Source organism: Cydia strobilella, chromosome 1, assembly GCF_947568885.1.
Source record: "Cydia strobilella chromosome 1, ilCydStro3.1, whole genome shotgun sequence".
Taxonomy (NCBI): domain Eukaryota; kingdom Metazoa; phylum Arthropoda; class Insecta; order Lepidoptera; family Tortricidae; genus Cydia; species Cydia strobilella.
Genome location: NC_086041.1, coordinates 23,940,783 through 23,954,528, shown reverse-complemented (window position 1 = coordinate 23,954,528; position 13,746 = coordinate 23,940,783). Strand labels below are relative to the sequence as shown.

The window sequence follows — 13,746 nt, the reverse complement described above, 5'->3', positions numbered from 1 at the left end:
AAAGCTGTCTTATATTCCTTTCTATTCTTTTTTCTTTTTTTTCTGCAGCTGTTCTGTTTTATGTGTAGGTTGTGTTTTAGTCACCTGGACACTCTCCTGTTGCGCCGTTTCGATGAATCCATGTATGTACAGTACTGTGGGATTGTTCTTGTCGAAACCCTTTATTTCGAACAGGCGGGAAGCTTGGCCCAGGGGAAAGTCTACGTACTCCTCTCCTGTGCTCCTGAAGATATCAACATAATTCAATGAGCCTAGCAAGAAAAAAATTGTCCGTATTCTCGCGTATTAAATTCCAAGTTCGAATTGATTTTCCAATGTCACCTACGACTGTAAGAGCCACCTCACACTAGCGTCTCCCTAGAGTCGGCGTCTAGTCAACTCTATGGCTGCTGCTCGACGCAACTGCGCAGGAACGCCATTTTCCATAGAGCTAACTAGAACTAGACGCCGACGCTAGTGTGAGGTGGCCCTAGCGGTAGTTAGAGGTAGAGACTGTAGCGAGGCAGTAAACAGTAGGGAAACTGTTGTACCTTGGACCTAGTTTTACCTCGAACAGATGGCAATATTTCCACATTGTCACGGTTATTAAAAAATATTTCATTTATATTATTACAATATTTCATTAATATTATTGAAATATTTCATTTATGTTATTGAAATATTTCATTTATATTTTGAAATATCCTATAGCAAAAACGAATTGATGCATTTATGAAAGTAACAGTGAAGGTAATTGTGTAATGCCTGTACCGTAATTTATTCTTTGGATACGCTTGGTTATTTAACTGGCATCAATGGATCCAGTTTAGCATTTACAAAATACAGTTATCGTTAAATTTCGATGTAGGTTAAGCTGACAAATGTCAGAAAGAAGACTAATTTTTTTTAACTCTTATATTTAGAGAAAAGTGACGTCACAGATATGATTTTGAAACAGCAAACCAAATATAAGGAAAAACATGTACATTTTTATTTTGGGCCTTCTTCGGGAAGGTAGAGTATAAAAAATAAAGCTTGGTATCTCCATGCTGGTTATTTTTGTCAACATAATATATTATTAAATATAGTATAAAGAAATATGAACTCACCCGTTGTAAAATCTTAAGTAGATGTCTTCTATACGATTTGTTCGGTCTGGCAAAATCCCTGAAACAAAAAAAGTTAAGTTTAAGTAGCTAATAATGTAATAAAGTCTTTTTATCCTAATTAATAGCCCAATAATCCCAATATCTCGTGATTGAGGAACGGCTAATTAATTAGGATCGTCAAAAATTTAATGATTCTCGCTACTATTGGTTCATATTACGTATTCATGGTCATTTTCTATGAAAAGGGACCTTATTGTCGATGGCGCTTACGCTGCACAGCGTCGCGCGGCATTGTATTAATATCGGAGCATCGTTTATAATGGCGTAAGCACCATCGACAATAAGGTCCCTTTTGATAGAAAATACCACATATAATACTCGTATGTATTAGTTATACTGAAACCATGTTTTCATAACGATATGCGCGAAATTATTTTACCGTCGTCCTTATCATAACATTTTTCCTCGTTGCAAAATATATTTTTTTAAATTTAAGAATGTATACGAGTACGATCAATACCATCGTCGATTTTAAAAAACTCGAAGACGTCTAAATCTGCTATCACGATCTCAAACTGTAGAAAACAATAAATAATACAAGAGAATTTCGAAAATGACTGGAACAAATACATTGCAACTTCGAAACGTTTATAGGTATGTGAGTATTTCCGTCATGCGAACCACCTTTTATAAAGCTTTTGTACAGTCGGCGTTAAAGTTGTTCTACCTAAATTCATCTATTACTCGTAATTATTAATATTGTACCTTTCATTTGTTTCCTCTGTGAGGTAAATTATCACCCTTCATTGCAAGGGCCTGACACTCTTTGATAGAGAAAGATAGTCTTATTGCGATTCCTATAAGAGGAAAGAGAAAATAGTGCCATGCTTTGTCTTTATCACCGACCGGGCATTTTCATGGTCGGGTTATGGCATCATAGCAAGGAGGCGATGGCAAAATACAGAAATGTATGAGTGAAAGAGAAAAAGGATTATGCTGCCATACATGAAACTGTCAAATGTCAATACATGAATATGTCTTTCTCTTACCCCTGGTCGCTCGGTTTCATGTCTATACCTACTTGTATATATGTAACTTTCTCACGCCACATACATTAATTTACATGTTAATTTGTACATAGGCAACACTGAAAGTTCTTAGAAAGGACTACTTAGAGATCATATAATAAAACGGGGCATGTAATGGATTAAAAAATGTAACTCATTATATATTTTTGAGGTATGTCATTCGGCTGTCATTTGTATCTCTGGATTCTAACGAGTCAAATAGGACGCGCCATGCAGCCCCAAAAAGATGAATTTCCGAAGAAAATATTTCATAAATATACATTTTTAAAAACTCTGTTTTTTACCCGTTTGATTATTTTTGCCTAAAGCTAGTTATTATTATATTAATACATAATAGATAATTTAAAATCATTCAACAAATAACTATTGTTAGCCCCCAGAAAGTAAAAACTTATTAATATAACACCTCAAACAAAGACATATTACCAAATATAACTTAAAGGCAATCGGCCGCTCGTACTCCTAGCGAGGACCGATTGACCCTCACCTAATACCAGTATGATAAAAAAATAAATAACGTAAGTACACTTAAGAATGATATTATATTAGGGTTAATATAATTTCTTGAGTTTGACATTGCTTAAAGTTAGTCCGACTGTACTATCATCATCATTATGTGTATTATAGATTGAATCATTTCCGTGACATTAGCTTATTTAGTTCGTAATGGTCCTTGTTTAGACGGACATCTGGAATACGATTTTTAATTTGCCGTTAGTGCTGCTACTGCTGCTAGCAACTAAATAAATAAATAAAATAGGTTGAGGAAATTAAAGGGGGTGTCGTGTATTATTCTACTTGCAATCACATTAACGCATGTTGCCACTCTTCTATCATAGTTGGGCTTCATTCCTTTTTCATGTGGACCGTAATTATTATCATTATAATAATTATAATTTATGTAAGAATAGTCACGCCTGTAACAGTCTCGAAATTTCACAGGTCATGATAGGCTATTAACTACTACCGTTGTGCCGTTCTCGAGAACGGCACAACTCTATTAACAATTAACAACGATCTCTTCCAGTATATTGTGTCCCGATTTGATTAGTTAATATAATTATGTGTTCTTTTGTCCAAATGTACATATACATGTACATATATATACATATACTATCGTAAGACCCACCATAGAAAGTTTTTGAATTTTTAATTTAAACCTTGTTCTATAAGTAAATTGGAACGAAATTGTTTTGTTTTACAACGCAATGAAACAAAAGAGATGCTACTTTATTTGTTTCATGAAAGGTTCAAATTAGATTGCAATGAATATGTACATTTTAACACACATACATTTAGACTCACGAGGTTAAATAAAAATACCAACTCGTACCTACCTTATTGAAATTGTTCTCGCCTTCTCGGGTTATATATGTTACCCATGTTACCTACTTCGTCGTCTGTCTAATGTAAGCTGAGTGCCCCGGCTGACACTTAACCCGGTTCTACCCTAATGGCATTTCATCAATGTGCAATCTGCATCGCTGATTAGTCTACAATTTCTTTGGAAGTTTAATCCCGATTATCCCGAATCGAGATTTTGTAGAATTGTAACCTGATTTTTAAGTCGAGCAACAGACAGGTTAAGGAGTTGTCATGTATGAAGCAAATTAAATGAGATTTATAAATTGAATCACATAAACAGGTAAAGAAGGTTTTTTGAAATACTTGGGTACCTATGAAGTAATAAGAGTGCGTGTTAGATGTTTTACGAAATATTTCAAACAATAACTACAGGCGGCGCGTAGTGACTACGTGTTGTTAGACTTGTTAGTGTTCAATATCACTCACGAGTTTAAATTCGATACCTATAGTTGTAAAAATCTGTGTGCTCGAAATCATAGAAGAAGGTAAACAACATCGCTAAAGTTGCAATTGTTCTGGCCTTATAACGTAAATAATTTATTGCATAATTGAGGTCAGTGCCGCTGGCCCTTCAGAGGCCGTTGTCATGTCAAGTCTGGGAAACTTTAGTGCCCTTGTGTATGTCTCTCGCGGAAAATTGACAGGCCGTGTGGCACCTTGCCGCGTAGGGATGTTGTTCACAACCGAACCTCATCTCACGTGAACAACAATCAGTAATCCAGGATCTAGTTTATACTAGTCTACCAGAAGTTTTTGGTAGCTTTACATATTAACAGCAACGGGTTTAAGCAATATAGTATCCCATATTTACTTCAAAATTCATTGTCTTCGACATATTTGGCATCAAAGGTTAACAATTTTAGTCCAAAAAACTGGTTTTCTGGCCATAACTTTTGTGTTAATTAGTTTCAAATTAAAATCTCTGGCCAGTTTTTAGAGACGTCAAAGATGAACCCAAATATTTATGTAGATTTCTAGATTTCTTATATGTAATAACATCCTTCCAGTGAACGGCTTCACAGTAATCTAAGTATCGAAAATAGTAGATTGTGTTACAAGGGAGTAAAATGACATATTTACGGCGAGGGCGTCCATTAAATCCTAAACGAAGCGAAGGATTCTGTAATAGAATCCCGAGAGTAACGAGGGATTCTAAAGTAGAATCTGAGCGTAGTGAGGGTTTTAAGTGTGTTACGCCCAAGATGGAAATCATTTTGCTACCATGTGACACATACAACTTTTTACATCACCTATGAGGTAATTATGATGCTTGAAATAGTAGATTGTGTCACAAGGGAGCAAAATGACATATTTACGGCGAGGGCGTACAATTGAATCCTAAACGAAGCGAAGGATTCTATAATAGAATCCTGAGCGTAGCGAGGGATTCTAACATAGAATCCTGAGCGTAGTGAGGGATTCAAGTGTTAACGCCCAAGGTGAAAATAATTTTGCTACCATGTGACACATACTGCTTTTCACATCACCTATGAGGAAATTACATACATATATTAGGTTTCAAAACATTATTATTTTAAGCAAAGATCGATACGGACAAAGTGCCAAAAATATGTGTACACGACCTTAGTATAGGTACATACTTCTGGCACTTTGTCCGTATCGATATTTTCAGACGTGACTGTACTGACAAATTAAAAGTACCTACAGCTCATAATTATGTAGCTAATATCTTTTCAAAAACAGCAGCAAACAACTAAAATGATACAATGAAAATAAAGTACATTATTTTTGTAGATTTTTCTGATAACAAATTAGCTCTTACCCTTCTGAACCAAATCTTCGGAAGAACACTATGAAGACTGATTTCACTTATACTTATTATTATTAGTGTCGTTACCGGGATGCTGCTTAAAACATCTGACACAGATGAAAAGGCCTATTATTATTGATTTCAACTAAGTATTTACAAATTTATACAGAATACAGACCCGCATAATGCTTTGTGAAATATTTGTACAAAACTTTTTAAATATAAACTTTTTAAATTGCATAGACAAGTATGGCTGCGTTTAAGGAGACCTAAAATGTCAAAATAAAAATTAAATTATTAAACTAAAATATAAAATATTACGCTAATTAATTAATTTACTTAATTTAAATATGCTATTAATTAATTTAAAATACGTTAATTACATTTATTATTTACAATTACAACAAAATATTATTTAAGTTAGAAAAAGTGTATGCACGTAATCGATTATAAAGAAATTGTAATCGATTATATGCATACTAATTTCATATGTCTTTGTGTCAATATTTCATACTGGCAACAAAATGTCCTTGAACAGAAAAGTGCCACTTTGATCCCTCCTAGCAGGGAAGAAAAGTTCCCTTTTCGAATAGGTGATGTGAAAATATTATTTAAAGTAAAAAAATATGTGCAAAAAAATGTAAAAATAGTGTCCTAGAACAGAAAAGTGTTAATTTGATCCCTCCTAGCAGGGAAGAAAAGTGCCACTTTGATCCCTCCTAGCAGGGAAGATAAACACCTTTTTCGAATTGGTGATGTGAAAAAGTGTTTTTTTAGACAATGTTTAAAAAAAAAATTAAAAAAAATTATTCATTTCTTACAAAATCCGGCTGACCAGAATGTAGATAAAAAATTGAAGAACCAACAGCCGTTTGTATTATAATTATATCTGTAGTGCAAATGTAGGAATAACGATTCATAACTAAACCGGCCAAGTGCGAGTCAGACTCGCGCACGAAGGATTATTACGCAAAAAACGGCAAAAAAATCACGTTTGTTGTATATTCTGTTTCGAGTAAATGTTGTTATAGCGGCATCAGAAATACATCATCTGTGAAATTTCAACTGTCTATCACGGTTCATGAGATAACTGGTAACTGGTGACAAACGGACAGACAGACAGCGGAGTCTTAGTAATAGAGTCCCGTTTTTACCCTTTGGCTACGGAACCCTAAAAATCGGTGAAAACCGCGGGCAGCCCCTTTGGAGAACCTATATCAATTTTTATTTTAAAATCGAGATATAGTAATATGACTACAATGTCATTTTTAAAAGCTACTAGGACTTTGTTCATATAAAGTATTATTTAGACACAAACGAATTTTAGTCTAGACAAGTAGGTAAGTTTACAGACACATTAAAAAGTAGTCGTTTTTGGCTATATAATTGATGATTAGGATTCATATTTCCTTAAATAATAAGTGAATCAAGCGAACGATTATGAATGTTCCGATTTATCGTCATGTAATCAATGACCCCATTGTTCGCATGCCACATCAATGGAGACACTCACTTCTAATTAGTCCAGGATACTTCCAATTACTGGGGCCTCGTAAGCTAGCTTTGTAAAGAGAATGGCTGCCATGAATTATGCGATGATCTTGTGGTCAGTGAAAAAAGAGAACTTGCATCATTACATTTAAAATAAAATGACAAAAAAGACATATCAATTAGGTACCTAGAGAAACTTTAAATGGGACATTCGCTGTTTTAAATTAGCACCTCCAACCAAACAAAGCGATATCGGGTCAGCAATGAGAGTCAAAATTCAATTATTTATTTTAAAGTGTACGTAGGTTTTTTGCTTAGCTATTTTAGGTCACTTGCAAGCAAGGCAGACACAAATAAGAGGCTACAAAAGCTTTTTCAAAATGATGGAACTTATCATATTTGTCAATCATTTGCCAACTGATTGTCATGTCATTCACGTCCATCAATATTATTAGCAGCAGCACATCATGCATGTAAACAACATTGTAAAGCATCAATTAATTTGAATGCGTCTATTCGTTCGTGATTGATTCACGGTAATAGTCTACAATTACCTATAGCGAGGACGTAAAACAAAGCTAATTCATATGGGACGCCGACGCGACGCGGATCGATTCCAGAGTTGGCTGATCGAATCGTCCTATACTCGTAGGTACATTATCTTACTGTAACTCCGGAATCTGTAAACATCTACATTATAACTGGAGATTACACTTATAATGCTTATACTGTCGCGACTGTACTTACAAAATTCAGTAAAGAGACTAACTTTTTATAGCAAGGGAGGCGACGATGCTAAATGTGTAGTAACTCGAGTGTCGTAGAGACCTATTGGAATCGAATGATTAGATGATAGGAAGAAAAAAATGTTATATAATATTTTCTATTTTAGCAAGCAGGAAAGCGATTACAGATTTTTTTAAATGTAAAAAAAAAACCACCATGTGGTTACTCGAGTGCGTCAGATATTGGTAGTGTCAGCCGCGCAACATGTCTTTGATAACAAGGGTATGTTAATCTGCCGTTTTACATAGGTGATACGGAAGGGTAGAAAATTTGGAAAAAATAATTTACTCGAGCGCGTCAGATATTCAAAGGGGTTGTGGACCCTACAAAAGTATATATTTCAATAATCTGACGATTTCAGCGATCCGTAAGCAAATGGCAGTCACAAAGTTGCAAAAAAACCGCCATCTTGAAATACTCGAGCGTGTCAGATAGACAGGTTCAGATTGATGTCCCAGTTATGTAAAACCTTAATCTGACGATTATGTGTAGCAGTATCCTTATTCTGACGCAAAAAAAACTATTTTAATTTATTATATATTTATTTTATTTGTAAACTTTTTGTGCCTACAAAACTGATCAGAAGGCCGCTAAGTAGATCAAAATCGACCACGGGGTTCAAGAGATATCAAAGAGTGAAGATTTCAAAATAAATGTGGGTAACAACGATTTTTTTTAAGCTCGAGTTACTTCAATTTTAGCATCTTGGGCATTTAACATTGTTTAATTATTTCGTTAAAAGCGTATTATTAAAATAATGACAACGGATTCTATGAAATTATGACGTAAATAACACTTGCACAGTCTGGGCTATCAAAATCGCTGCCAACGTAGCTTGGTCTAGCTCTACCTACGTTTGTCAGTGATTAGAGTATTTATTTCTTGTTCAGTGTCTCAGTGAAGCAGCATTTGTTTTGTTAGTTGTTTTATAATGTGCCACTTGTATAATTATTGAAACTCGATCATCATTATCAACAAAAGAGTGAAACAAAATTCAAACATTGTAAGAAAAGCAAAAAAATAATTTATAAGTAAATCACAATACACGTTAGTTTGCCCTGGTAATAAACAAAACAATTGAGTGTACATAATGTTTATGTACATGCCTAGTATTGTCCAGTGTAACGAGTAGGTAGGTAATTAGGTATATGAGTGTAAAATAATAGTACATTTCATGGCGAGTGCGAAAAGTGTGTTATTATGCACGAATACCGAGATGTTTTTTATGAGCCGTAGGCGAATAAAAGACACGGGACAAGTACATAATAAATAACACTTTCGCACGTACCATGAACGACGTTTATTAATACATTTGCGAAAAAAATCACAATAAAACAATTATTAATTATGTGTTACACTTACACTTGCGAGTTTTCCTTTGAACTTGGGTGATATTGAATGAATTGGGTGAATTAATTCAGCACTATATATTACGTTCAGCGATGATAAATACATTGCAAAACTTTATCACAATAACTTACTTCATACAAAAACACTCACGCTTGGTTGCAATTTAAGATGAATTATTTTGATACAACTAAATTTTGAGTGAAAATAGCGGGCGCCAGTTTTACTTTTTAATTTTTCACTTTTTCTGCTTACAACAGCCAACGTGGCAATGATAGTTCCGTTCAGTCAAATAATAAAAAAATGTTTTTTAGTGAAATATCGTATTATATAATGTTTTATTTATATATAATAAAAAATAAATATATACTTTATATCGTGTAATAATATTTTTTCGACGAAATAAATGTCTAATTGCGAAATAAAAATATATAGTTTGTCAAAGGACTGTCTCATTTCAAATATAGATAGAGAGAATCATATTATCTTTATCTTACACTAGTACTAGCACCCAAAAGAAAAGGATGAGTATCGTTTGTTTTTGTTCTTCTTTACTGACAACATTCATAGTCTTTGTTGTGGACGTATAGATTACGGTCGGAATTAAATTTAAAAAAGTTGGAAAAGTAAAAAGCAGTAAACAGCTACGTAAAGTAGCACTTTTTGAGCAACTCTATTAAAAATTGTTTAAAACACAAGCTAGCTTTTCTTTCGCAATTGTGTAAAATGAATTAGCTGTGAAGTCATCACGGGCTTCATTGGATGCGTTTGCCTCCAGGCGAAGGTTTCATGTGGCGTGTTATCTGCATATAAACCACTCGTTAACTTATATCGTCTTCTTGTGACTATAGAGCCCTTATAGTTTTTTAATTATATAATTTAACAAATAAAAGGATGTGATAATAAAATAGTAAGTATACGGCTCTATGACGGCTAACAACCCAATTTGTTAATATAGTGAAATAAGTGAGGGTATTGCGATTAGTATGAATCAAACGAAGTCCAATGATTAGCAGCTCATTTTAGATAAAGCACCAACAACACAATATTGATGGATTCTCATTATTGGTGGCCGCTTTTCGGCGAGGGAAAACATCGTGAGGAAACCGGACGAATTCCAACAAGGCCTAGTTTCCCCTCCGGGATGGAAGGTCAGATGGCAGTCGCTTTCGTAAAAATTAGTGCCTACGTCAATTATCGGGATTAGTTGTCAAGCGGACCCTAGACTCCCATGAGCCGTGGCAAAATGCCGGGAAAACGCGAGGAAGAAGAAGGAGGAGAACACAATATTGATGGTTTCTCAGCAACCATTAATTCTTGCTTAGTAGACGGCAGCTCTTAAGGTCCTCTATCATTGACAAAGCGACACCCAGTATGTATATAACATTCACAATTTAATACTAATGCGTACTGATGCATGCCTCTGTTTTTTTTTTGTGTCGTTGACGTATGTGTCGCCACCAACTCATGGTAGCCTGAAAACCAGTGCCACGGATTACCGCGGCATTATGCTGAGTGGGGTCCTATTTTAGCGTCCAATGTTTTTTTTGTCTGCATGTTTCCTTTTCCATATATGTAATCTGTTGGGGCGTTCTAAATAAATGTATTTTCTTTCTTTCTTTCAATATATAAAAAGAGTATAAAATACCTACCTAATGTTTTATTCATAACCTAACAAATAGCGTGTCTCACATTCGAAGTGAAATGCCAGTTCTGACAGTTACAGAACTTACGGACAGCAACTTATATTATACTAAAAGCCAAAGAGAAAGAAAAAGGAGAACAAATTCAAAGGTACCTAAGTACCTAATAAGTAAGGTAAAACTAAAATCAATGGTTAGTAATATAGACCGCATGTTGTTTAACCTCTTCTTTTCTGTATTGACGACCGGCCTGGCCTAGTGGGTAGTGACCCTGCCTGTGAAGCCGATGGTCCTGGGTTCGAATCCCGGTAAGGGCATTTATTTGTGTGATGAGCACAGATATTTGCTCCTGAGTCATGGGTGTTTTCTATGTATTTAAGTATTTATATATTATATATATCGTTGTCTGAGTGCCCATAACACAAGCCTCCTTGGGCTTACCGTGGGACTTAGTCAATCTGTGTAAGAATGTCCTATAATATTTATTTATTTATATTTATTTATTCCTTGTATTATTTTCTATAATGAGGTGTGCAATAATAGTTATTTGTGCAACAAGAGAGGAAAGTTGGTTTTTCTTGCGAGTGTTTATTTTGAGTCCCGAGAAAGCGAAAGATCCTATAATTGAATCACGAGCGAAGCGAGTGATTCTAAGGTAGAATCTTGAGCGTAACGAGTACCTACCGACTACCGTACCGTACCGTACCGTAAAAAAAATGAAATAAAAGTATGAAGTTCATGGCCTTCACTAAATTAAAAAGCTACATTGTTTCACTCCCTGGAGTGAGGAAAGTCGCACTTTCCTCACTCCAGGGAGTGACGAAAGTAGGCTTGTTCGAGCTGCTGAGGTGAAAAGAGTATTTGTATTGTATTGTATATGGCTATTAACTCTATGTAGGTATAAATAATAGGTACTTATATCGCCATGTTTCATGAACCAGTAACTGGGAGACCGAGCTTTGTTCGGAAAATATATAAAAACTCAAAAATGCGCGTTTTCTTAGCTACATCGATTTTTCGCCCCCGAAAACCCCCATTTAGCAAATTTCATCGAAATATTTAGCCGTTTCCGAGATCCCCGAAATATATATATATATATACAAGAATTGCTCGTTTAAAGGTATGAACCATTATAAACTTACTTCCTTAGTTTGTTTAAAAGAAAAATCATTTTCATGACAAAGTTTTTTACTCCAGTAGGTAGGTTGTTAGTTTAAGTTGATAAGATAATGAATCATGAGACTACCATAAAAAAACGGTTTTTGCGAAGTGCGACTATAGGGATAGGGTTATCGTTATTGGTTAACTATTACTTTCTTGGAATAAATACTAAATATAATTTGATATTTTGCAATCGCTTTTCGTCGAAAACGGACTAATCGCAATAATAGTATCGCAATCGCATAATCGCAATCTAGGCAACTCATGAACATTATCTTAAATCAATGAATCCTAAACTATTTTGACGATAAGTCTTAATATGCTTTTAAGATCATCATTCTGAAGAATAAGACATAGCATAAAGGATGACTCACGCTAGACCGGGTCGTGCCCGGGCCGAGCCGTCCGACATGTAATCGGTGATCACGTGATGCTTTCCATAGGAAGCGAAGCGCCGGAAGCTCCGACCCGGCCCCGGCCCGGTCTACCGTGAGTCATCCTTAAGTCATATGTTACATGTAATTATCCTCCTCATATTTTTGTTCTTCATCTCCAGTGATACTGGAATATGTTTCCATCGATTGTGTAAACATGCACAATTCTACAAAGGTACGTATCTAACTGCGTCATCGCACTTAACTATTAATAAAGTCACATTAACATTAGGTAGGTATCCATATATGTTATGGTTACATTATTTATGAAATAGTAAAGATTAAACCATAGCTATTTTCGAAAAAAAATATGATTATTTGAATAGATAGATACTTTAAAATACACGAAAACACGATGAATGATCGCTTGTGAGAACTGGAGCATGATAGTGGCTGGGAAATTATAGTTTGTCGGCGGCTATTAAACATGTATGAGGACCAAATCGAAACTGTTTTGATTTTCTTTCATTTTAATTTTTTTCATGTTGGAAGATAAAGGTTACTCTTAGATTTTTACACTATTGTTTTTGTAATTACTTGTATGTAACAATAATTAATTTGATTTATTGAGACGAAAGTGGAGCACCCGCGCGAAATCGCCTTTTCATACAAACGTAGTCCTCCTTTTCCTCTCTAGATATTAAGATTATTGAAAATATTTTGACGCAATTTGTTGTATATCAACCACTGACACCTATGCCCCTACGTATGATTTTTTTAGATTTTGTATTATTATAAGAGTTAGGAGCATTTGCAAAATTATATTAAGTCTGTTTTCGCTCCTAATTTTTACCATAATCAAAAAATCTAAAAAAAAAAGCCAAACGTAGGGGCATAGCTGCTATGGTTAATATAGGTACCTACTTCCAATTATGTAAAAATATTTTCCATAATGTCAATATCCAGAGAGGAAAACGGGGACTACGTTTGTTTGGAGAAACGGCCGTCCCCTTTCCTCTGAATTACCAATATACTAATCACGCCAGCTTACTTAGAACAATTATTAAATAATACGTTAACGATAACACATCACTAGATAGGTACTATTAGAATCTAATCTTGAAAGGGCCTTTTTGCAAAAGATTAACGATTATAACGAACCATGATATCGTATTTATACAGGTACTATGACGCCAACGGGCCGTAGATATGAGATGAGAAATCCTTATCAGTTTCACGAGATAACACACCTGTCAAGTCTTATACAACCACGTGCTCCGGAAAAGGCCGAGCGGATACGAAGCAGAACGATCATGGACGTAAATAGTCTTGCGGCACGCGTTCTTCGCACCGGTATTTATTTGTTCCCGTTACTTTAACTAAGTTGTTGAAAAAATTTGGAGCCGCAAGGGTGAGGCGGCGACCCTACGCGATTTCGCGTCGGAACGTAATATAATTGGGAAGTTTATTGAGGAAGTCGTGATTGGTTGTTCCGTACCTGTTCCCCACCAGTAGCGTTTCCAGCCGTCTGTCACTGCGCGCAGCATGGCGTCCGCAGCCGCCTGCGAGTCGGTACCGACTGAGACTGACTCACGATCACAACACACCGATTCGAAAGTCAGCTTCACGCAT

At 35.2% G+C, this 13,746-nt stretch overlaps 1 protein-coding gene across 3 annotated transcripts in view; it reads right to left on the bottom strand.

Annotated features, from left to right (window-relative positions):
* Positions 1-13,746, bottom strand: part of LOC134742746 (inactive pancreatic lipase-related protein 1-like) — a 29,819-nt gene extending 16,073 nt beyond the window's left edge. For 2 of the 3 annotated variants that reach the window (XM_063675943.1, XM_063675936.1), the window contains exons 1-3: positions 1,609-1,723; positions 1,089-1,146; positions 85-223 (exon numbers count right to left, since the gene is read on the bottom strand). In XM_063675943.1, coding sequence (XP_063532013.1) covers positions 85-223; positions 1,089-1,146; positions 1,609-1,720 — 309 coding nt within the window. In that variant the 5' untranslated portion in view covers positions 1,721-1,723. Of the gene's footprint in view, positions 1-84; positions 224-1,088; positions 1,147-1,608; positions 1,724-13,612 lie in introns of those variants that run through there. The other variant, XM_063675947.1, reaches the window with a different exon arrangement.